The 26,665-nt window shown below is 38.5% G+C and overlaps 1 protein-coding gene across 2 annotated transcripts in view; it reads left to right on the forward strand.

Annotated features, from left to right (window-relative positions):
* LRCH2 (leucine rich repeats and calponin homology domain containing 2) overlaps positions 1-26,665 on the forward strand; it is a 115,343-nt gene that overhangs the window by 16,839 nt on the left and 71,839 nt on the right. For both annotated transcript variants that reach the window (XM_025276128.3, XM_025276126.3), the window contains exon 2: positions 26,376-26,520. In XM_025276128.3, the coding sequence (XP_025131913.2) occupies positions 26,376-26,520 (145 nt within the window). The remainder of the gene's footprint in view (positions 1-26,375; positions 26,521-26,665) is intronic.

The raw sequence follows: 26,665 nt of genomic DNA on the forward strand, positions 1-26,665 counted from the left end.
AAGTCACAGAAATTATGAAAAAAACTATAGGTACAAAATAGATAACATATACCAAAAGGCTAAAATTAAAAATCTAGAGTAGAGTTTGGAATTTCAAAAATACGATGTTAATGAAAAGAAGAAAAAGAAAAAAAACAAAACAAAACACGGTCAAAAAATTATAAAATATATATATGAAGTTTGCTGAAGAAGGAAAAAAAATAGGGTTTTTTTTTTTTTTGCAAAGTAATAGTTATAAAAGTGAAAATTAAAGGACAATAGAGGACTTAAAATTTTTTTTTTTAAAAAAGAAAAAAGATAGAAAGATTGATCATAAAAATAGTAAAAATATATCTAGGTCTTTCTCTGGTTTTGTTGTGAGTATTGTGGGTTCAGTTCATTTTTGGCTAGTTCCTTGGTCTGACTTATATTTCTCTAGATCTATAGGCCCCTTCCTATGTAGTCCGTAGTAACCACAGGGCTATGGCCTGTAGCTTCCAAGGCGTTTCCCTCTGTTATAGCTTCTTCTGTTTGCTGGTCTCTTCAGTGTCTGGTTCCCGCCCTGACACAAAACTATTTTTTTTATTTTATTTAGGCTCACTTGTTCAGCTGCGCTGTGGGGAGGGAGGGAGGGATGCTGCAAACAGATAACATTGGCGTGCGCTCGCAGTGCCTCAGCCACACTGGGTCTGCCCCCACTCATGGCGCGTGTAGCCTCCCTGCCCACACTGGAACAATCAGAGGCCGGCCCTGGGCTGAGCTCCCAGGTCCAAGCCGCTCAGGTTCAGGCACTCGGGTAGTCCTCAGAGGCGCAGACTCGGTTGGGCCTGCGTTTTGTGCCCTTCCCAGATCCGAGCAGCTCAGGTGATGTGTTTGGCGGGCGCCAATGCTGCGACCTATCGCCTCCCCGCCACTCGGTTATCTGGGTGTAAAACCGGCGCACCTTCTCAGGCAGATGTTGACCGTCCAGACCCCCAAGAAGTTTTAGTTAGCAAAGAAGCCTGCTTACAGTTTTATAGATAGTGTCTCTCTTGGGCTGCGATTGCCCCCTTCCGGCTCTGGCTGCCTGTCACCGGAGGGGGAAGGTCTGCAGCCGGCTATCTCTGTCTTAGGTTAGGGCTGGCTTTTCGTGTGGTAGATATCCCACAGTCTGGTTTGCTAGCCCAAATTATTTCGCTCAGATAGCGCTCAGGACATTCGGCCCGATTCTTACTCTAAGGGACACAGCCCGCGCTGCGCTTCCCTGCCCAGCCCCCGCTTGCTAATGCCGTGTGCAGGCATCTGCGCTGCTTCTCTGCTGGGGGAGTTACCGTAGGGCTCACAATCTGCGATTTTTAATTGTTTATTTTTTTTTTCTCCCTTTCATGTTCCCCTCTGTGCTTCCAAAGCTCGGCACAGATTCGGCAGTGAGAAGGTTTCCTGGTGTTTGGAAACTTCTCTCTTTTTAAGACTCCCTTCCCGGGACGGAACTCCATCCCTCCCTCTTTTGTCTCTTTTTTTGTCTTTTATATTTTTTCCTACCTCCTTTCGAAGAGTTGGGTTGCTTTTCTGGGTGCCTGATGTCCTCTGCCGGCATTCAGAAGTTGTTTTGTGGAATTTACTCGACGTTTAAATGCTTTTTTGATGAATTTTTGGGGGAGAAAGTGTTCTCCCTGTCCTACTCCTCCGCCATCTTGGCTCCTCCCCCTTAGTTTTTTTAATGTTGAATTTTAATCCAGATTTTTTCCTCTCCTCTTTCACCATCATCAAAAAGCTCTTAAGTTCCTCTTCACTTTCTGCCATTAAAGTGGTGTCATCTGCATATCTAAGGTTATTGATATTTCTCCCACCAGTCTTGATACCAGCTTGTGCTTCATCCAGTCCAGCATTTTGCATGATATACTCTGCATATAAGTTATATAAGCAGGGTGACAATATATAGCCTTGACATACTCTTTTCCAAATTTTGTTGCATGTCCAGTTCTAACTGTTGCTTCTTGACATGCATACCTACCTCAGAAGGCAGGTAAGGTGCTTTGGTATTTCCATTTCTTTAAGAATATTCTGCAATTTGTTGTGATCCACACAGTTGAGGGCTTTAGCATAGTGAATGATGGTATTTCCATTTCTTTAAGAATATTCTGCAATTTGTTGTGATCCACACAGTTGAGGGCTTTAGCATAGTGAATGAAGCAGAAATAAATGTGTTTTTTTTTTTTTTTTAATTTTAATTGGAGCCTAATTACTTTACAATATTGTGGGTTTTGCCAAACATTCACATGAATCAGCCATGGGTATACATGTGTTCCCCATCCTGACCCTCCCCCCCACCTCCCTCCCCATCCCATCCTTCAGGGTCATCCCAGTTCACCAGCCCTGAGAACCCTGCCTCATGCATCAAACCTGGACTGGTGATCTGTTTCACATATGATAATATACATGTTTCAATGTTATTCTCTCAAATCATCCCACCCTCACCTTCTCCCACAGAGTCCAACAGTCTGTTCTTTACATCTGTGTCTCTTTTGCTATCTTGCATATGGGGTCGTCATTACCATCTTTCTAAATTCCATATATATTTGCTAATATACTGTATTGGTGTTTTTCTTTCTGACTTACTTTGTTCTGTATAATAGGCTCCAGTTTCATCCACCTCATTAGAACTGGTTCAAATGTATTCTTTTTAATGGCTGAGTAATATTCCATTGTGTGTATGTACCAAAGCTTTCTTATCCATTCGTCTGCTGATGGACATCTAGGTTGCTTCCATGTCCTGGCTATTATAAACAGTGCTGTGATGAACATTGGGGTATTCGTGTCTCTTTCCATTCTGGTTTCCTCAGTGTGTATGCCCAGCAGTGGGATTGCTGGGTTGTATGGCAGTTCTATTTCCAGTTTTTTAAGAAATCTCCACACTGTTCTCCATAGTGGCTGTACTAGTTTGCATTCCCACCAACAGTATAAGAGGGTTCCTTTTTCTCTGCACCCTCTCCAGCATTTATTGTTTGTAGACTTTTTGATAGCAGCCGTTCTGACCGGCATGAGATGGTACCTCAGTGTGGTTTTGATTTGCATTTCTCTGATAATGAGTGATGTTGAGCATTTTTTCATGTGTTTGTTAGGCATTTGTATGTCTTCTTTGGAGAAATGCCTGTTTAGTTCTTTGGCCCATTTTTTTGATTGGGTTGTTTATTTTTCTGAAATTGAGCTGCAGGAGTTGCTTGTATATTTTTGAGATTAATTCTTTGTCAGTTGCTTCATTTGCTATTATTTTCTCCCATTCTGAAGGCTGTCTTTTCACCTGGCTTATGGTTTCCTTCATTGTGCAAAATCTTTTATGTTTAATTAGGCCCCATTTGTTTTTAAGGAATTCGCTTACTTTTTCTATGATCAGCGTATGTTGGCAATTTGACCTCTGGTTTCTCTGCCTTTTCTAAGTCCAGCTGGTACATTCTCTGTTCATGTACTGCTGAAGCCTAGCTTGAAGGGTTTTGAGCATAATCTTGCTGGCATGTGAAATGAGTGCAATTGTACAGTAATTTGTACATTCTTTGGCATTGCCCTTCTTTGGGATTGGAATGAAAACTGATTTTTTCCATTCCTGTGGCCACTGCTGAGTTTTCCAAATTTGCTGGCATAATGAATGCAGCAGTCTAACAGCATCATCTTTTAAGATTTGAAATAGCTCAGCTGGAATTCCATCACCTTCACTAGCTTTGTTTGTTGTTCAGTTAAGTTCAGTTGCTCAGTCGTGTCCGACTCTTTGGGACCCCATGGACTGCAGCATGCCAGGCCTCCCTGTCCATCACCAACTCCACGAGTTTTCTCAAACTCATGTCCATTGAGTCGGTGATGCCATCTGACCATCTCATCCTCTGTTGTCCCCTTCTCCTCCTACCTTCAGTCTTTCTCAGCATTAGGGTCTTTTCCAATGAATCATTTCTTCACATCAGGTAGCCAAAGTATTGAAACTTCAGCTTCAGCATTAGTCCTTTGTAATGAATTGAATTACATCACTTTTGTTGTAATGCTTCTCAAGACCTACTTGACTTTACATTCCAGGATATCTGGCTGTAGGTGATTCACCACATCATCGTGGTTAACTGGGTCATTAAGAGCTTTTTTGTACAGTTCTGTGTATTCTTTCCACCTTTTCTTAATTTCTTCTGCTTCTGTTCCATCATTGCTGTTTTATTCCTTTATTGTGCCTATCTTTGTATGAAATGTTCCCTTGGTAACTCCAGTTTTCTTAAAGAGATCTCTAGTTTTTCCCATTCTCTGGAACTCTGCATTTAGTTGAATATCTTTCCCTTTCTCCTTTGCCTTTCATTTTTCTTCTTTTCTCAGCTATTTGTAATGCCTCCTCAGACAACCACTTTGCCTTCTTGCATTTCTTTTTCTTGGGGATGGTTTTGGTCACCACCTCCTGTGAAATGTTATGAACCTCCATCCATGGTCCTTCAGGCACTCTGTGTACTAGATCTAGTCCCTTGAATCTATTTGTCACCTCCACTTTAGAATCATAAGGGATTTGATTTAGGTCATAATGAATGGCTTAATGGTTTTCCCTATATTCTTCAATCTGAGCCTGAATTTTACAATAAGGAGCTGATGATCTGAGCAACAGTCAGCTCCAAGTCTTGTTTTGGCTCACTGTATATGTCTTCTCCATCTTTGCTGCAAAGAATATAATTGGTTGACTTTGGTACTGACCATCTGGTGATGTCCCTGTGTAGATATCACTACATAGGGATGTACATATCTACTACATCACTACACAGTAGATGTACACATCTACTCCCTGTGTAGAGTTGGGTCTTGTATTGTTGGAAGAGGGTGTTTGCTATGACCAGTGTATTCTCTTGGCAAAACTCTGTTAGCCTTTGCCCTGTTTCATTTGGTACTCCAAGGCCAAACTTGCCTGTTATTCCAGGTATCTCTTGACTTCCTGCTTTTGCATTCCAGTCCCCTATGATGAAAAGACATCTTTTTTTTTGGTGTTAGTTCGAGAAGGTCTTGTAGGTCTTCATAGAACCATTCAACTTCAGCTTCTTTGGCATTAGTGGTCGGGGCATAGACTTGGATTACTGTGATATTGAATGGTTAGTCTTGGAAACGAACAGAGATCATTCTGTCGTTTTTGAGACTGCACCCAAGTACTGCATTTCGGACTCTTTTGTTGACTATGAGAGCTATACCATTTCTTCTGAGGTATTCTTTCACACAATAGTAGATATAATGGTCATCTGAGTTAAATTCGCCCATTCCAGTGCATTTTAGTTCACTGATGGCTAAAATGTTGATGTTCACCCTTGCCACCTCCTGTTTGACCACTTCCAGTTTACCTTGATTCATGGACCTAACATTTTAGGTTCCTATGCAGTATTGTTTTTTCCAGTATTGTTCTGGAAGTAAAACATTGGACTTTACTTCCATCACTAATCACATCCACAACTGGGTGGGTGTTGTTTTTGCTTTGACTCCATCTCTTCATTCTTTCTGGAATTATTTCTCCACTCTTCTCCAGTGACATATTGGGCACCTACTGACCTGGGGAGTTCATCATTCAGTGTCATGTCTTTTTGCCTTTTCATACTGTTCATGGCAAGAATACTGAAGTGATTTGCCATTCCCTTCTCCAGCATCCCATGTTTTGTCAGAACTCTCCACCATGACCTGTTTGTTTTGGGTGGCCCTACATGGCATGGCTCATAGTTTCATTGAGTTAGACAAGGCTGTGGTCCATGTGATCAGTTTGGTTAGTTTCTGTGATTGTGGTTTTCATTCTGTCAGCCCTCTGATGAATAAGGATCAGAGGAGCTTCCTGATGGGAGAGACTGACTGGGGGAGAAACTGAATCTTGTTCTGATGGGCAGAGCCATGCTCAGTAAATCTTTAATCTAATTTTCTGTTGATGGATGGGGCTGTGTTCCCTCCCTGTTTGTTGGCCTGAGGCCAAACTGTTGACCCATGCCTGCACTCCTGGACACTCACAGGCAAGTCTGACTCAGTCTCTTGTGGGGACACTGCTCCATTCTCCTGGCTCCTAATGCACACAGGTTTGGTTTGTGTCCTCCAAGAATCTGTTTCCCTAGTCCTGTGGAAGCTCTGTGATCAAATCCTACTGGCCTCCAAAGTCAAATTCCCTGAGGGTTCTCAGTCTCTTTGCCGGATCCCCAAGTTGGTAAATCTGTTGTCAGTCCTAGAACTTTCTTAACAGTGCAAGAATTTCTTTGATGTAGTTTTTCTGCAGTTTGTGGGTCATCTGCCTGGTGGCTTTATGGTGCAGCTAATGGTGACCTCCTCTAAGAGGGCTTATGCCACATGCTGCGTGACCCAGGTCTGCTGCAGTCAGAGCCCCTGTCCCCACGGCAGGCCACTGCTGACCGGTGCCTCTGCAGGAGACACTTAAACACTCAAAGGCAGGTCTGCCTCAGTCTCTGTGGTCCTGGTGTGCATAAGGTTTTGTTTGAGCCCTCCAAGCATCTCTGGCGGGTATGGGGTTTGATTCTAAACGCGATTTTGCCCCTCCTACCGTCTTTTTGGGGCTTCCCCTTTGCCTTTGGACATGAGGTATCTTTTTGGTGGGATCCAACATTCTTCTGTCAGTGGTTGTTTAGCATCAAGTTGTAGTTTTGGAGTTCTCACAGGAGAAGATGAGTGCACATCCTTCTACTCTTTGATTGATTCCTGTGCTCATTTATACATCTGAAGGTTGTCAGGGGGGCAGCAGATTCTAGACACTAGGGGGACCAGCAGCTTTTAGACACATTCCCTAAGCACGGGTCACACACTTGTCATCAGTTACTTAAGCCAGACTGGTTCCTCCTCACCCTGCAAATCTTGGTGGCCGCCACTCGGGATTCTGGCTGTGACAGCTCTACCAACCCAGCTGGGGTTTAGAGTGGGTAGCCTATCCTTTCTCCAGGGGATCTTCCCGACCCAGGAATCGAACTGGGGTCTCCTGCATTTCAGGCAGATTCTTTAGCAGCTGAGCTACTAGGGAAGCCCCTGTAATATCTTTGAGAACCTTTAAAATGATGGGCAAATTATAGTGTCTTATTCTTTACTCTTCTTTTGATTAACAGTGAGGTTGAATGTATTTTCACATACATCTTGGTCATTGATAATTTTTATTTTTGAATCTATTTATGTCCTTGGCCCAGGCTTTATATATGAACTGTTAGTATCATTTTGCTTAAAAAATTTTTTTTAAATTTATTTTGCTCCACTGGGTCTTACTTGCAGCACTCTGAATCTTCGATTTTCGTTGGTGGCATGGGGATCTTTAATTGCAGCATGTGAACTGTTAGCTTCAGCATGTGAGATTTTTGTTGTGGCTTGTGAACTCCCAGTTGGTGCATGTGGGATCTAGTTCCTTGACCAGGTATTGAACACAGGCCCCTGCATTGGGAGCACAGAGTCTTAGCCACTGGACCACCAGAGAAGTCCCTCATTTTGCTCTTTGACAGACTGTAGTTTTCTTTATGTAAAACTTATGTAGCTAAATTTAGAAATCTTTTCATTTGTGAATTATTTCTTCACCTGATGCTTTGAAAGTCCATCCCCAATTCTAGAATTCAGTGACTGTTCACTAAAATGTTTCTCTAGTTTTCTATGATTCATCTTTATGTTTATCTTTTTCTTCCATCTGAAACTTATTTTAATAAAAGTTATGTGATGAGTCCATAACATTTGTCTTTTGAAAATAAAATGTTTTTGAGAACCATTTAATAAATAATACAACATGAGTTCAAAATGCTAAATTTATAGTATAATCAATTTTATAGGGGCTGAAGTAGAGTGCCATTCTCAAACATCACTTTGATGTTTGAATGTCATTATACTGCATTATTTTTTTGTGAAATTGAAACAATATGTAGAATTTTCTACAGCTGTGCATAGAGCTTGCCCTTCCCCCCTTAAAAAATAAAGTCTTGTCTTTCCACGTGGCTTAGTAATTGTATGACTCAAAGTCCTTTTCTCATTGAGCATGCATGTAATCTGTCCTCTGGTTAGCAGCTGTGGTTTCTCCTTGCAGCATCTGTTTTTATTTGCACCCTTGTTTCTCAAAGTTCCTGTGCTCAAAAAGAAGTCTTCCATTATTGGTTGCTGCAGGTCACTGAGGTCTGCTTGTTATTGTTTCTCATAACTGTTGGCTTTAAAGCATTTTTATTCACTTTTTTGAATATCTACATCACTTTTTTTCTCTCCACTGTACTTATGGTTAATACTTTAACTCATCATGAAGTAGCTTAGAAATTCTTGAGCTGTGCATCTTATTCAATAAGGCTTCAGTGCTATAGCGGAGAAGGCAATGGCACCCCACTCCAGTACTCTTGCCTGGAAAATCCCATGGATGGAGGAGCTGGTAGGCTGCAGTCCATGGGGCTGCTAAGAGTCGGAGATGACTGAGCTACTTCACTTTACTTTTCACTTTCATGCACTGGAGAAGGAAATGGCAACCCACTCCAGTGTTCTTGCCTGGAGAATCCCAGGGACTAGGGAGCCTGGTGGGCTGCCGTCTATGGGGTCACACAGAGTCGGACACAACTGAAGTGATTTAGCAGCAGCAGCAGCTATAGACTGATTTTTCATTATCTTGTTCAGAATGACAGCACAATACCCTTTTAGGGAATACTGAATCAAGAAATCACCTGTCTTTGCTGAGGGCATCTGTTGAAAGCAGATGCCAGAGCCATGGGGTTGTCATTTCCCATCAAGTTCCAACATCAGAGTCTAATACTTCAAAGATATTCTCCATTCTTTTATCGACAGACAGCTGTGGTGCCTCGTGTTTTCTTGTTGCTTTTGTTTCTACTCCTAACATTTCTTTTAGATGAGAAAATAGATAAGGAAGCATTAGTATTTTAGAGCATATTAATCAGATATTATGTACACCAATTACTGAAAAGCACAGAAAATTTATTTTTTTCATTTTCATGTTGGGAAATAAGTATTTAAGTTAGTTGATTTTATGCACTTTCCTAAAGACATATAATTCTAGCATATATTTTTTCAGGTAAATAAGAACTGAATATAATAGTCAGTTTTCAGCATTTTATTTTGTACCTTTATGAACATTATACATCAATGGCTGCAAATTGATAATTTTCCTTTCATTTCTTTTGCTTATTTCCTCCAGGGATTTAAGAATGTTTACTCATTTCCAGTAGCTCTGAGGTAGTAAGGAGCAGTAATTAAGTGATTTGGACAATCTTTTATAGGTAATCATGAGTAGAATTAGAATATAGTTCAGATACAGTCTAGTGCTCATCTACTAAATAACAGTTATACCTCATTTTTCAGTCTACAGGACTTCTGTAAACTGTGAGATAAACCCCAAGGATGATGAAGTATTGGTCCCATCACAACATGTTTGTACAAATCACAATTTTAGTCAAACTAAGTGGGGGTATTTTTTTTTGTTTTGTTTTGTTTTGCATAGTTCCTTTTACCGACGTGTTATAATCTGAGCTGATAATATTTGGTGCCAGGAGGGAACCATAATTAGAATTTCTTAGAGGTGATATCTGATTGGCTTTTAACCTACCCTAACATGTAGTACCTGATTTGGTCCTTAAGGAATTTTGAATGAATGACACAGGTTATGATTCAGTTTAGGATGCTGCCTGGGAAATAAGAATGAGACTTGGAAGGTGAGAATGAGGATTTGCCTGCCTCTGTCTCAGACTCTGAGTGCAGAACTACAGAGAATTTGGTGCTTATGATATTTATTTTACCTTGTATATTTTCTGTGGTGAGGCTGCAACTTCTAATCTCTGGTCAATAAGGAATGTACATGGTAGAGTTGGGAGATAATTTTCCATGGGTCTCATGTTTTTACACATCTTGACAATGAAGCACTAACAGCCCTTTTGTTCAGGACCATCTTTTGGAAGAATGAGATAATTTCTGTCTCGAGAGCAAAGGACAATTATGCTTATTATCAAGAAAAATAATGTTTCGTTTTGAACACAGTGCAGGCATATGTACTATTATAAAAGATTTGAGTTCCCTTAATTCGGAGCTCCTCTTCTGTAATGTGGTGTATTTTAGGTGCAGGTATCCATCTATACCCATATATGTTGCCCCTGTGAGATTTGGGGAGAAAGAGGAACTGCTACAGATATGCTGGTCATGCCACTTGCTGTGCTGTGAGTAAATGAGTCCTTTGACTCACACAGGGGTTTCATGCCTTCTGCCAGCACCCATTAAACTGTTAGGCTAGCTTGTTGGCTGACAAGTACGTTGAAGTCTCAGATCCTTTAGAGTTCTTGACAAGTACTCAATAGAATGGTTTTGCCTGTAAGATGTTACAAACCTTTTGAAGAAACTTGTTTAATTTTCTTTAATCCTTGTTAATTGAGTTGATTAAAATATTGAAAAATTAAAAAGGGTCCTCTCTTTTAAGGAGCCAAGGAAGCTGTGTGTTGGCTCAGACTAAGCAGTTCTGAAATGCTAAATTGGGAACAGCTGAAAGTTTTATAATGTTCATTATTTTCGTAACTAAAAATTGGTGCTTGAAGTAAGATTTTTGTTCTGCTTCCTATTGCAAGAAAAAACCTAGGATATGAATGTAGTTAGGAGATTTAGAATTTCTTTGACTCTACTTTGGGGTTCCAGTGGAACAGAATATTTGACGTCTGAGACAGGAAGTCACAATGCATAATGTGTTGGAGGAATGGACGAGCACACATAAAACATGGACTTTGAAGTCATATCTGAGTTGGGAACCTCGGTGCTGTCAATTATTATTAGTTGTTTTTTAACATTAGACATGCCATTCAATATGTCTTTGATTCATGTGTATAATGAGGAGTAGTGGCTACCTCATAAGGTTGTTTTGAAGATTAGAAATTGTGCAAAGCCTATAGCCTTCAGATCTAGCATATATGGAAGGTGTGTGTTTATGTTCATGCACACAAGTGTGTGTATGAGGTATTTGCTTTAGTTCCACTTAGGTTATTGTTGATGTGAATTTACAATACTGATTTCAAATTATTTCTCTACTTAACTGTCACATTTCTTTAAGCAGAAAATTCTCTATCTCTGTTAATGATGAGCCTTTGTTCTAACAACACCCATCATTTGTTAGACATTTTTCCATAGGTGAAAATGTGACAGTTTTTCAAAGATGATCTAGGACTTTTTTAAATAAGAGCAACTATAGCAGTGTGTACTATTAAATATCACCCAGAGAAGACTCATGTATCTTAGTTCATTTTAACAATTTGTGACAAAAGTCATACAGCCTTTTGTACAGTGAATAAGACAAAACTGAAATTAGTATAGTATAATAGTATACTTTCTGAAAATAATTTGCTGTACCTTGGCAGAAATGATAGCCAATGGGCCAAGAATTGTACTTGGTGACAGATGGACCCATCTGTGGCTCTTGTGGCTGCAGCTTGGGAGGCAGCAAACAGATTTCCATTCCATCTGACTCCTTTTCTCCCTTCTCTAGCTTTTCTGACCTCTGAAACTTGAGTGATACAGAACATAATTTAGATCAGATTATTTAAAATGATCTATTAACATCTCTAACAGGCTCCCAGCAGTTTTACAAGGAGCAGTTTGAAGGAAGGCAAGAAACAGTACACAGTCTGTCTACTGTTGAGTTATTGCCAATACTGCTTGATATGATTTATAATAAAAACTAAGATGAAACCTAGTTCACTGGTGATACAGGTTTTTATCCTCAAGGATACTAATTAATTGAGTTATCACCTTATTACTTAAGAAAAAAAATGTACAACTATTAAAATATTTTTGCAGGCATTTTCTCATTAATTCTGATAAACTATTTTTGAGAAATGTGTTTGTTTCCTGTGGCTGCTGTAACAAATGACCCATAAACTTGGTGGTTTGAAACAACAGAAATTTACTCTCTTATAGTTCTTGAGACCAGAAGTCTAAAATAAGTCTTTTGAAGCTAAAATCAAGGTTTCAGCAGGGCTATAAACCCTCTGGAGACTTGAAAGAATCCACTCCTCACCTCTTCCAGCATCTGGTAACTGCTGGCATTCTGTGACCTCGTCACTCCAGTGTCTGCCTCCATCTTTCACATGGCCTTTTCCTCAATGTGTCTCTTGTTTCCCTCTGTTGTCTTCCTGTAAAGATATGTGTGATGGCACTTAGTACCCACCTGGATGATGCAGGATAATCTCCACTGCAAGACACTTAATTATATCTGCCAAAAATTTTTACCATATAAGCTAACATTGACAGGTTCCAGGAATTATTAGGACCTGATATCTTTGAGGGGCACCATTCAGCTCGCTACAGGAAGATAAAGAGCAGAATTTAATTTCTTTTCTTCTGTGTGTGTGGGAAAGGTGAAACATTTTTACAATTGTCTTTTCCCAAGTCTTACTTGTCCCCTGAGAAGGTAGACTTTAAAGCTGTTGTGAAATGAATGTCACCATCAGGAAGAAATTAAAAGTTTGTTTTCCATCTTTAGATGGAACCATATTAAATAAAATACCAATTTTGCATGTATTTCTTGAGTATAATATGTTCTTTCTTAATATTATTCTAGTTGCCTTAGTGCATGTGTTCATTAAATGATTTTTAATGTTATAAAATCTTATTTAATTGTATATCGCAAGATAAAAAAATTAAATCAGAGGTTAAATTTATCCATTATATCTACATAAAAGTTAATTTTTACTTTTTTGAAGGAAAATACGAGATGCTGTTAGTGTGAGATAGATTAAGAAATTAAAATACAGATTGTTTTGTGTTATTGGCCACCTTTGTCTCTATGGTTGTATTTTTCTTTTGGCACTGTTATTCTGTTTACCCCATTCTTACAAAAGATGTTTATACAGATTTAAAATATTGGAAAAGCCTAAATCAACTATACTCCAATTAACAAGTAAACAAATAATGCACTGGGCCCCCTAAAATAAAACAAAACGAAAAAGAAAAAAAATATCTGAAAAAGCCTAGAACAAGATTTTCTTAGAGGCTTTATAATGGCTTGAGTTTTAATTTTGACTTTATTATACTTTATTTGCTTTACTCAATTATACCTGAAAAATAATTGTAATTTTAAGTGGTGTTTACTAAATAAATGTATTAGCTCATTCAGAAAATAGTTTATGAATGAAAATTCATTTAAATTCCCTAAGGGAGCTCATAATATTACTTTGTAATTTAACTGAGTCTTGTTTTTGGAGGGGAAGGAAGGTAAAGCATCACACAATAATAAATATGCAAATTATTAAAATAATACTTTGATTTTATTTAAATTATTAAAACCATTGGTTATTAATACTGATACTTTTGCTTTTTCTCCAGTTGCTTCTTTGAATGTTCTCTTTTTTATGGTTCTTGTATTTTCTCTTGATTATTATTTTTAGTCTCCTCTGCTTGCTCTTTTTTTTTTTTTTTTCTCTGCTTAACTTATAAACATTGGTCTTCTGGATGGCCCAGTCTTGAATTTCTTTTTGACTTAGTACTCTGATTTTAGGTGATGTCTTCCATTTCTATAATTTTATAGTACTAACCATATTCCCACAACTTTCAATTTTATGTGTCCATCCCAGACCTCACGTATGAGATCCAGAATGATCTGATTAGCTGGCCATTTCACAATCCCTTATCTTTCAGATATCTCAGTTTGTACAAATGTAAAATTGAACCCTTGATTCTATCCTCTTCTTCAAAAAGCAAAACAAAGCTGTATAGCAAAAATAAGAATAAAAATCCTGTTCCACCTCTCACTTTTCTGTTAAGTAGCATCATTTAGTTGCCTAAGCCAGAATTCTGGATTCCATTCTTTTTTTAAAAAAATTTACTTATTTTTTAATTGAAGAATAATTGCTTTACAGAATTTTGTTGTTTTCTGTCAAACCTCAACATGAGTCAGCCATAGGTAAACATATGTCCCCTCCCTCTTGAACCTCCCTCCCATCTCCTTCCCTTTCCCACCCCTCTAGGTTAATACAGAGCCCCTGTTTGAGTTTCCTGAGACATACAGCAAATTCCCGTTGGCTATCTATTTTACATATGGTAATGTAAGTACTCTCTCCATACATCTCATCCTCTCCTCCCCTCTCCCCGTGTCCATAAGTCCTTTCTCTATGTCTGTTTCTCTATTGCTGCCCTGCGAATAAATTCTTCAGTACCATCTTCTAGATTCCGTATATATGCATTAGTATAGGATATTTATCTTTCTCTTTCTGACTTACTTCACTCTGTATAACAGATCTACCTATTGTGAAAAATACTCCTTTATATTGTGGTGAATGCATATCATAAGATCTATCCTTTTAAGATAGATAGGTTCATGTACCTCATTAGAACTGACTCAAATGTGTTCCTTTTTATGGCTGAGTAATATTCCATTGTATATATGTACCACAACTTCTTTATCCATTCATCTGTTGATGGACATTTAGGTTGCTTCCATGTTCTAGCTATTGTAAATAGTGCTGCAGTGAACATTGGGGTACATGTGTCTTTTTCAATTTTGATTTCCTCAGGGTATATGCCTAGGAGTGAGATTGCTAGGTCGTATGGTGGCTTTATACTTAGTTTTTTAAGGAATTTCCATACCATCTTCCACAGTGGCTCTATCAATTTGCATTCCCACCAACAGTGCAAGAGGGTTTCCTTTTCTCCACACCCTCTCCAGCATTTATTGTTTGTAAACTTTTTGATGATGGGCATTGTGACTGGTGTGAGGTGATACTTCATTGTAGTTTTGATTTGCATTTCTCTAATGATGAGTGATATTGAGCATCTTTTCATGTGTTTGTTAGCCATCTGTATGTCTTCTTTGGAGAAATGTCTGTTTCAGTCTTTTTTCCACTTTTTGACTGGGTTGTTTGTTTTTCTGGCATTGAGTTGTATGAGCTGCTTGTATATTTTGGAAATTAATTCTTTGTCAGTTGTTTCATTTGCTGTTATTTTCTCCCATTCTGAGGGTTGTCTTTTCATCTGGCTTATAGTTTCCTTTGCTGTGCAAAAGCTTTTAAGTTTAATCGTATCCTACTTGTTGACTTTTGTTTTTATTTACATTCTTTAGGAGGTGGGTCATAGAGGGTCTTGCTTTGATTTATGTCATCAAGTGTTCTGCCTATGTTTTCCTCTAAGAATTTTTCAGTTTCTGATCTTACATTTAGGTCTTTAATCCATTTTGAGTTTATCTTTGTGTATGATGTTAGTTACTGTTCTAATTTCTTTCTTTTGCATGTAGCTGTCCAGGTTTCCCAGAACCACTTAATGAAGAGGCTATCTTTGCCCCATTGTGTATTCTTGCCTCCTCTGTCAAAAATAAGGTACCCATAGGTATATGGGCTTATTTCTGGGCTTTCTATCTTATTCCATTGGTCTATATTTCTGTTTTTGTGCTAGTACCGTATTGTCTTGATGACTGTAGCTTTGTAGTATAGTCTGAAGTCAAGAAGGTTGATTCCTCCAACTCCATTCTTCTTTTTCAAAACTGCTTTGGCTATTTAAGGTCTTTTGTATTTCCATATGAATTGTGAAATTTTTTGTTCTAGTTCTTGGTAATTTGATAGGGATCACATTGAATCTGTAGATTGCATTTGGTAGTTATAGTCATTTTCAGAAGGTTAATTCTTCCTACCCAGGAACTTGGAATAGCTCTCCATCTGTTTATGTCATCTTTGATTTCTTTCATTAATGTTTTATAATCTTTTGTATGCAGTTCTTTTGTCTCCTTAGGTAGGTTTATTGCTAGATATTTTATTAGTTTTGTTGCAGTGGTGAATGGGATTGATTCCTTAATTTCTCTTTCTGATTTTTTCATTGTTAGTATATAGAAATGCAAGTCATTTCTGTGTATTGATTTTGTATCCTGTGCCTTCGCTAAATTCACCGATTAGCTCTAGGAATTTTCTGATAGTTTCTTTAGGGTTTTCTGTGTGTAGTATCATGTCATCTGCGAACAGTGAGAACTTTACTTCTTCTTTTCTAATCTGGATTCCTTTTATTTCTTTTTCTTCTCTGATTGCTGTAGCTAGGACATCCAAAATTATGTTGAATGATAGTGGTGAGAGTGGACACCCTTGTCTTCTTCCTGATCTTAAGGGGAATGCTTTCTGTTTTGCACCATTGAGAATAATGTTTGCTTTCGGCTTATCATATATGGCCTTTACTATGTTGAGGTAGGTTCCTTCTGTGCCCATTTTTTTAAAAGGTTTAATCATAAGTGGGTGCTGAATTTTGTCAAAAGCTTTTTCTGCATCTATTGAGATTATCATATGGTTTTTATCTTTCAGTTTGTTAATTTGGTGTATCACATTGATTGATTTGCATATATTGAAGAATCCTTGCAACCCTGGGATAAACCCAACTTGATCATGATGTAGCTTTTTAATGGTGAGCTTTTTAATGTGTTGCTGAATTCTGTTTGCTAGAATTTTGTTTAGGATTTTTGCATCTATGTTCATCAGTGATATTGGCCTATAGATTTCTTTTTTTGTGTTGTTTTTGTCTGGTTTTGGAATCAGGGTGATGGTGGCTTTGTTGAATCAATTTAGAAGTGTTCCTTCCTCTGCAATTTTTTGAAAGAATTTTAGAAGGATAGGCATTAGCTCTTCTCTAAATGTTGATAGAATTCACCTTTGAAGCCATTTGGTCCTGGGCTTTTGTTCTTTTGGGAGATTTTTGATCATAGTTTTTATTTCATTGCTTGTAATTGGGTTGTTCATAATTTCTATTTCTTGCTGGTTCAGTCTAGGAAGAGGTCATGTATGGATGTGAGAGTTGGACTAAAAACAAAGCTGAGCACCGAAGAATTGATGCTTTTGAACTGTGGTGTTGGAAAAGACTCTTGCGAGTCCCATGGACTGCAAGGAGATCCAGCCGGTCCATCCTAAAGGAGATCAGTCCTGGGTGTTCATTGGAAGGACTGATGTTGAAGCTGAAACTCCAATACTTTGGCCACCTGATGTGAAGAGCTGACTCATTTGAAAAGACCCTGATGCTGGGAAAGATTGAGGGCGGGAGGAGGAGGGGATGACAGAGGATGAGATGGTTGGATGGCATCACCAACTCGAGGGACATGGGTTTGGATGGATCCGGGAGTTGGTGATGGACAGGGAGGCCTGGTGTGCTGTGTTTCATGGGGTCGCAAACAGTCGGAGACCACTGAGTGACTGAACTGAACTGAAGAATCTGTTTCTTCCAGGTTATCCATTTTGTTGCCATATAGTTGTTCATGATAGTCTCTTATAATCCTTTGTATTTCTGCATTGTCTGTTGTAACCTTTCCTTTTTCATTTCTAATTTTGCTGATTTGATTCTTCTCTCTTTTTTTTCTTGATGAGTCTGGCTAAAGGTTTGTCAATTTTGTTTATCTTCTTGAAGAACCATCTTTTAGTTTTATTAATCTTCACTAATTAATAATTAGTAAACCTTTACTAATTAATAATCTTTATTTATTTTTCCTTTATTTCTTTTTCATTTATTTCTGCTCAGATATTTATGATATCTTTTCTTCTGCTAATCTTGGGTTTTTTTTTTCTTTTTCCATTTGTTTTAGGTATAAAGTTAGGTTGTCTATTCGATGTTTTTCTTGTTTCTTGAGGTAGGGTTGTATGTCTACAAACTCCCCTCTTAGAAATGCTTTTGCTGTATACCATAGATTTTGAACTGTCATGTTTTCATTGTCATTTGTTTCCAGGATAGTTTTGATTTCCCTTTTTTATTTCCTCAGTAACCTGTTATTTAGAAATGTATTATTTAATCTCCATGCATTTGTGTTTTACAGTTTTTTTTTTTTCTTGTAATTGATATCTAGTCTCATAGCATTGTGGTTGGAAAAGATGCTTGATACGATTTCAGTTTTCTTAAATTTACTGAGGTTTGATTTGTGACCCAAGATGTAGTCTATTTTGGAGAATGTTCCATGTGCACTTGAGAAGGTGTATTCTTCTGCATTTGGATGGAATGTCCTGAAGATATCAGTGAAATCTGTCTCATCTAATGTATCATTTAAGACATATTTCCTTATTAATTTTCTGTTTTGGTGAACTGTCCATTGTTAAGTGGGGTGTTAAAGTCTCCTACTATTACTGTGTTACTGTCCATTTCTCCTTTTATGTCTGTTGGTGTTTGTCTCGTATATTGAGGTCCTCCTGTGTTGGGTGCATAGATATTCACAATTGTTATGTCTTCCTCTTGGATTGATCCCTTGATCATTATGTAGCGTCCTTCCTTATCTCTTGTAGTATTCTTTATTTTGAGGTCTACTTTTTCTGATATGAGGCTTACTACTCCCGCTTTCATTTGCTTTCCATTTGCATGGAATCTATTTTTCCATCCTCTCACTTTCAGTCTATATGTGTCTTTAGGTCTGAAGTGGGTTTCTTGTAGACAGCATGTATAGGAGTCTTGTTTTTGTATCCATTCAACCAATCTGTGCCTTTTGGTTGGAGCATTTAATCCATTTACTTTTAATTATTGATATATTTGTTCCTATTTCCGGTTTCTTTCTTTTTTTTTTTAATTTTAAATTTTATTTTATTTTTAAACTTTACATAACTGTATTAGTTTTGCCAAATATCAAAATGAATCCGCCACAGGTATACATGTGTTCCCCATCCTGAACCCTCCTCCCTCCTCCTTCCCCATTCCATCCCTCTGGGTCGTCCCAGTGCACCAGCCCCAAGCATCCAGTATCGTGCATCGAACCTGGACTGGCGATTCGTTCCATACATGATATTTTACATGTTTCAATGCCATTCTCCCAAATCTTCCCACCCTCTCCCTCTCTCACAGAGTCCATAAGACTGTTCTATACATCAGTGTCTCTTTTGCTGTCTCGTACACAGGGTTATTGTTACCATCTTTCTAAATTCCATATATATGCATTAGTATACTGTATTGGTGTTTTTCTTTCTGGCTTACTTCACTCTGTATAATAGGCTCCAGTTTCATCCACCTCATTAGAACTGATTCAAATGTATTCTTTTTAATTGGGGTTTGTTTTTGTAGATCTTATCTTGTATTTCCTGACTATATAAGTCCCTTTATCATTTTTTGTAAAGTTGATTTGGTGGTACTGAATTCTCTTAACTTTTGCTTATCTGAAAAGCTTTTAATTTCTCCATCAATTTTGCATGAGATCCTTGCTGGGTAGAGTAATCTTGGTTCTAGATTTTTCCCTTTCAGTACTTTAACTATATCCTGCCATTCTCTTTTGGGCTGCAGAGTTTCTGTAGAAAGATCAGTATAACCTGTTCAAAAATTTTGTCATACCCTTTCTTTTTCTCTTTTTTTTAATGGGACCCCTGTAATTCAAATGTTGATGTGTTTAATATTGTCCCAGCGGTCTCTGAGTCTATCTTTAGTTCTTTTCTTTCTTTTTACTTTATTCTGCTCTTTAGCAGTTATTTCCACCATTTTATCTTCCAGCTCACTGATCTTTTCTTCTGCTTCAGATATTCTGCTATTGATTCCTGCTAGAGTATTTTTAATTTCAATTATTGTGTTCTTTGTTTCAGTACATTTACTCTTTAATTCTTCTAGGTCTTTGTTAATTGATTCTTGCATTTTCTTCATTCTATTTTCTAGGTTTTTGATCATCTTTACTATCATTATTCTGAATTCTTTTTCAGATAGTTTGCCTATTTCCTCTTCATTTATTTGGATTTCTGTGTTTCTAGTTTGTTCCTTCATTTGTGCATTATTTCTCTGCCTTTTCATTATTTTAAAAACTTACTGTGTTTGAGGTCTCCTTTTCCCAGCCTTCAAGGTTGAATTCTTTCTTCTTTTTTGTTTCTGCCTGTCTAAGGTTTGTCCAGTGGTTTGTGTAAGCTTTGTGTAGCCTGAGATTTGTGCTGAGTTTATTATTTTTTTTGATGGGCAGGGCTGAGTGAGGTGATAATCCTGTATGCTGATGATTGGGTTTGTATTTTTGTCTTGTTATTTGGATTAGTAGTAGCACAGGGTGCTATTGGTAGTTGGGTGATATTGGGTCTTGTATTCAAGTGGTTTCCTTTGTGGGAGTTCTCACCATTTGATATTCCCTTGGGTTGGGAGTTCTCTGGTAGTCTAGGGTCTTGGAATCAGTTCTTCCACTCTGAAGGCTCAGGGCTTGATCTCTGGCCAGGAACAGAGATTCCACAGGTAGTTTGTTATGGCATTAAGTGAGATTAAAACAGATACCCAAAAATGAGAAACCCAAGATGATCCCCAGACAAATGGCAGTTACAAAATCATGCAAATAATAATTAAAATAGTGGAATATGCACATATACACATACACACATAAGCAAAATCAAGATAGTCCAACAAAAATAAAGTACAATAGATTGACCCTGCAAACACTGGAAACCAAAAATGATATCCACCAGTTAAGAACAAAACTAACTGAAACACAAACTAAAAAACAAAACTAAAGCAAGGTGCCAACTGGGGAATAAAGCAATGAAAACAAAACTAACAAATATGAGAAAAAAGAAAGAAAAGAAAGAAAGAGTAGATATGCAAAGTTAAATAGAGGTAGATAAAGAACATTTATATATATTAAAAATTAACTGCAAGGGGAAAGGAACAGTAGAAAAAGCAAACAAAGGAATAAATGTAGAAAAAATAATAGGTTTAAGAAATTTAAAAATTAAAATTAAAAAAAGGGGAAAAAAGAGAAAACTCCACAGAACTGCAAAAGGCCAATGTAGAGGTAGAGGTTTATAACAGGAATAAAAAGTGTGATTGAAAAAAAACCTCAAAAGCTTAATTATATTTCATAGTGCTAATAAAATCAACAACTACAACAGAGGAAAAAAAAAGGAAAGAAAAAAAAAAAACCCAAAGAAACTACAGAACAAGTCAAAATATAAGAAGAATAAATGTTTTTCTTGAGTCACTGCTGTCAGGGTTCTTTCTCTTGCTGAGAGTCACAGTCCACCTCGCCTACCTAGGATGCCCTCCAGCACTGTTCTGGTCTCCAGATCTGCAGTGAGGGCAGCTCAGACTCTAATCTGGTCCTGCTCCTTTGTGTTCTTGCCTCCAATGTCCACAGCTCTCAGAACTAGTGCATTTTCTCTTGTGGGAACTCTCAATGTCCTTTTATATATTCCATAGACATAGGCTGCCTAGTTGATCATGTGGATTTAATCTGCAGCTTGTACAGCTGGTGGGAAGGTTTTGGGTCTTCTTCCTTAGCCACACTGCCTTTAGGTTTCAATTGTGGTTTTATTTCTACCTGTGTATGTGGGTCATCTACTGGGGTTTGCTCCTGAGCTTGCCCTGGAAGACTTTTGTTTGCCCCAGTGAGGGTTAAGCATGAAGGTGGCACAGCTGCTTGGGTTGCAGGGACCCTGGCTGTGCCAAGTGTGCAGGGACACAGACTGCCTCAGCCACAGGATTTATGGCCCTATCAGTCTTTTTTTCTAGCCTCTGGTGATCAGAAGGCCTCTTTGGCTAGTGTTTCTCCATAGCTCCACCTGTTCAGACACTTAAAAGGCTCCATAGTCTGGGGTCCTTCTCTGTTGTTGGGTGCATCAGGTGCTTGATGGGCCAGCCTCTCTATTATTCAGTTGCCGGCGGATGGCCTGTGGGGAGAGAGAGACTGTGGTGATGGCTCCACCCCACTATGCATGACTCAGCAGTATCGCCTTGCTTCCATGGCTTTCCTCCACAGGCATTTCCCACCACAGTCTCCTCCTTCAGGTCCCCTTGGTCCATCTCTCTGCAGTCAACAGCAGCTCTCACCCTGGGATTGCTCTACAATCCCTATGCTCCAGCTCCCAGCTGCTGCGCCTTCTAGGGGACCTGTCTCCCTTTCTGGGGTACATATGGCTGCGGCAAGGACTGTCTGATTCTCATTCCATTTAGGCTACCACAGATCAGCTGCTTCACTCTCAGCCTTAAATGTTTCTCTTGTGACCCAGGTAATTACCTTGATGTGGGAATTGGACCCCTGTTTCAGTTCCCCCACCCACCAAGGGCAGGTCCAGTCCTACTAACACTCCTGTTTTCCCTCCTAGTTCCTTCATCCTACTGAGTTTTGCTTGGTTCTATATATTCTTTTCTGGTGGTCAGGTACTCCTGTCAGCTCTCAGCTGGTGTTCTGCAAGCACTTCTATCCTACTTCTCTGCCATCTTGTTCTCCTTCCAGTCTTCTCTGGATTCCATTCTTGATTACTGTCTCTTATTTATCCCACATAGACAATTACTTGCCCAATTCCTGTAAGTACTAATATCAAAATATATTTCAAATTCTATTTTTTATCTTTATTCTTGCCATCTCCATGCAAGCTACCATCATCTAATTCTAGGGCCACTAAAATTTATGTATTATTTATGAGTACTTACTAAATATTATACAGAATAACAAACTGGGCAGAATTTGTTTTTAGGATTTCAAATTAACTGTAAACAGTAATTTTCAACCCCTAGAGTTCTGAAGTTATAAGGATAAGAGGTAAAAGTCAAATGTAAAAGAAATATTCTAAACTAAAAAAAAGAAGTCTTAATTTTTCCCCCTCAATAGAACTGCATGATGCCTGGGTATCTAGAGGAGGTGAGCCAGTAAATTGAAAACTTCTATTTCAGGTTCAGATTTTGATTTCTAATAATCCCATCTATCCTTTTATTTAGTTATTCAGAGTCTTTTGGTAAGAAGAAAAAGAATCCAAATTAACTTTTATATTATATAATCATAACTAATATTTTCTTTAGCCAGTTACAAAATTTTGCATTAGGTGAATGAATGTGTGCATGTATACACACATATGTAAAAACATACATAGATATTAATATTCTGAATAGCAAATTATTATGCTGCTAAATAAATAGGTGTCATCCTTCAAAGTGAGAAATTTTAATGTTGGTAGGAAGCTGTTCTTATGTGGGCAGACCAGATGAGGTACAGCGGCCTAAGATACACCATAGATGTTCTTCTTTTAACTTTTTATGTTATATTGGAGTATAGCCAGTTAACAAAGTTATGATAGTTTCAGGTGGACAGTAAAGGGACTCAGCTGTACATATACATGTATCCATTCTTCCCCAAACTCCCCTCCTATCCAGGCTGCTACATAACATTGAGCAAAGTTCTCTGTGCTATACAGTAGATTCTTGTTGGTTAACCATTTTAAATATAGCAGTGGAGAAGGAAATGGCAACCCACTCCAGTATTCTTGCCTGGAGAATTCCAGGGACAGAGGAGCCTGGTGGGCTGCTGTCTGTGGGGTCTCACAGGGTCAGACACAACTGAAGCGACTTAGCAGCAGCAGCATCAGTGTGTACATGTTGGTTCCAAACTCCCTAACTGCATAGATGTTTTTCTTGATAAAGGTAAATGATAGTCTGCCGAGGTCCAGCCCTGGCTGATCCAGGGTATTCGAAGGAGAGACGGCCTAGGCAACTATTTATATGTTAATTAGAGATAATAAAGAGTAATAGAATGAGGATAGCTCAGTAGGAAAATTCAGTGGAGAAAAGAAGCTGAGTGGCTTGGTTTACGCGGAAAATCAATATAACCCGTGACACCAGGTTAGCTCTGACCACGGAGGCCACAGGCGCCCTCTCGAATAGTGGAAGGTGCCCCACCTTAGACACCTTCTCGAGTGGGTCTTAGAAGCCCAGACAAATAAATGGTCGCAGAGGATATCCGCGCTCCAGATGGACACTCAGCTGGAAGTTAAAGGGAAGAATGACATGGGGAGACCAAGCGTTGGTGAGCAAGGCCCATAGCTTTATTTTCAACAGGGGCTTTTATACCCTAAGTTACACATAGAGGATAATAGGAGATGCAAAGTCAGCAGTCTTTGATGCTTATCAAAAACCAGGGTTTCTTTCCTGCAAATTTATCGTATACAAATGGTTTAGGTGATTTACATCATCTTCTGGCCAGAAGGCCTATTAACATTTTATGACTCTTGACAAGGACTTATCAACAAAGACTTATTTTCTCTAAGAGTAATTATTTTAAGGTTTGGCGCCATCTTTCGAAGATAAAATTACATTCCTATAGGGCGGATGTGTAATGGGTTTACAAAGGAAAGAATTTATTACCTTAAGGGTCTAAAGTTACTAACACCAAGGCCACTACTTATTTTTTCTACATACCAACTATATTAATTAATACACATTCAAGGATACAATTCAGGGGATGTGAAAACTGGGCAACAAACATTGGCTCATCAATGAAATCTTTTACTAGTTTTATTCTGACAGTTTCTAACTCTCTGAGAGGCTCTAAGCTATTTGAATATCTTAAGCTTCCCGTGCCTCTGGAGGCTGGGAGACTGTAAACAATCGTATGCATAGCTGTAGGTGTCCGGGTAAACTTGTCAGGCGAGTTAGAGAGCCATCTGAGGGGTTTGGATTTAAACACTCCTAATTGCCCAGGAACTTTATTAATTGGAGCTGTAAGTTAACTCTTTGACAGAGAGTGAGATGGTGGTGGGGGACAGCCCCCAGTAAAGTCAGAGGTGAGAGCACAAAGCAATAAAGTAGGCAGACTCTGGTTTTGGGGGGTAGATGCTCGAGAATATCTGGGGGCACTCCCGAGGCTCGATCCCGCCTTTGCGTATGCCGAGCCTCCTTCCTCATGACCTTTGTCACGAGTGGAATGTCTCTCGCCGGCTCCCGGCAATAGTCTTATGTTTTTAACCGAATAAGTATAATGAAGTAGTGTTAGCAAAGTATGTGTGTGTGTGCGTGCGTGCTGAGTTGCTTCAGTCAGGTCTGACTCTTTGTGACCCTGTGGAATGTAGCCCTCCAGGCTCCTCTGTCCATGGGATTCTCCAGGCAAGAGCACTGCAGTGGGTTGCCATTTCCTTCTCCGGGGAATCATTCCCACCCCGGGATCAAACTTGCATCTCTTAAGTCTCCTGCATTGCCAGGTGGGTTCTTTACCACTAGTACCACCTGGGAAGCCCTTAGCAAAGTATATTCCTATGGTAAGATAGCTAATTTGATAATTGTTCAGGCAGAAGTTCTCAGGGGTAGGAGGGCTTATAGTCCATGGGATGTTTTTTGACTACCATGACCAGAGGGTGTTAACTGGCATCTAGTAGATGTTAGGGATGCTGCTAAATATCCTATAGTGCCCATGATAGCCCCATACAACAAATAGCTATACAATGCAAAAAGTCAATAATACTTTGGTTGAGAAACTCTTTTAGGGTATTTTTTTCCTGCCACATCATAAGTATTTTTCAAAATTTCATTTAACAAAGTATCAATAGATGTATAATAGTTATAATAATTCTATTTGTGTGTGTATGTGCGTGTATGTGTGAAAACTTAAGTGAATAGAATTATTTGTTTGTACTTGGAATAGTTTAGGAGAGGAAGGAATCAAGTGTAAATGCCAAGTTTCTAGCTTGAGCAGCTCATGAGGAGAATGCTGATGATTATGACATTATATAAAGTGAAAGAAACAGATATGTGGAAGAAGATCTTCAATTAAGATTTTGCACTTGCAGAATTTGAGGTACCTGAGAGATACAAAGAGGAAGTCCTAAAGATTAGCACATAAGTGTTCAAACATATATTTAATTTGAAATTGTCAGCATATGAATAGTAACCCTAGTTTTGGATTAAATCATCTAATAGAGTATGTCTTAAGGAAAAACCTTGACTTCTCAAGCTATGGGCCCCAGAGGATTTGGATCTAGTGATCTAGCTTTTTGGGTGTAGGAAATTACAGCTTCTAGGCCTTTAAAAGCGGAGAAGGCAATGGCACCCCACTCCAGTACTCTTGCCTGGAAAATCCCATGGATGGAGGAGCTTGGTAGGCTGCAGTCCATGGGGTCTCTAAGAGTTGGACATGACTGAGTGACTTCACTTCGCTTTAAGGAAAGAGTACCTTATATTAGAGTCCTTAGGAACAAAAACATTCACAGTATGGGTAGAGGAGAATCTAGCAAGAGACTTAGTAGAAGCCAGGGAGATAATAGGAAATGATCCAGAAGTGTAGTTTTCCAGGCCAAGGGGAGAGAAACGTTTCCAAATGGATGAGTGGTGGTTGATATGGAGGCTTAGTGACCTTGGTGGACATAAAAAATGAATAGAAAGCAAATTATAATGGGTTGAAAAGTCCATGGTAAGTATGAAATATAGTTATGTTGTAGATTTATTTAAGTTGTTGTAAAGGAGGAAGAGGTGGATGGAGGGGGATGTGGGATCAGGGAAGGTTTTATTCATAATTTTAAATATCAGAGAGAATTCTTCATTGGTATTTAAAAAAAACAATATTTAAAGATATTGAAGTATATCAAGTGCAGTTTGTTAATGAACAGACTTTCCATTGAGTATATTTCTATATATTTTTTGCCTTCAAGGTGAAGGCAAAAGGTCAAGGTCAGTATTTTGAATAGTTGGTTGGATTCTCAGTGATTCAGCAAGTATGTAAATAGTTCTGTTAATTACCACAAATGTAGGTGTATGTTTGACATGCAGACATTGCTTTTATTTTTCAGATCTTTCAAGAAATCGTTTTACAGAAATTCCTTCTGAGGTCTGGTTATTTGCACCTCTTGAAACATTAAATTTATATCATAATTGCATCAAAATCATTCCTGAAGCCATTAAAAACCTGCAGATGTTAACATACCTTAACATTAGGTAAGGAAGCAATTTTGGGGGGAATAAATTTTGTTTTTTTTAATACAGTTCTAATGATTTTTAGTTGCAAAGGAATGTAATTGGTTTGGCTATGTAACCTATGTCTCAACAGCATCTTATTTGTATTTTCTATATGTCCATATTA

This window comes from Bubalus bubalis, chromosome X (genome assembly GCF_019923935.1).
Source record: "Bubalus bubalis isolate 160015118507 breed Murrah chromosome X, NDDB_SH_1, whole genome shotgun sequence".
Taxonomy (NCBI): domain Eukaryota; kingdom Metazoa; phylum Chordata; class Mammalia; order Artiodactyla; family Bovidae; genus Bubalus; species Bubalus bubalis.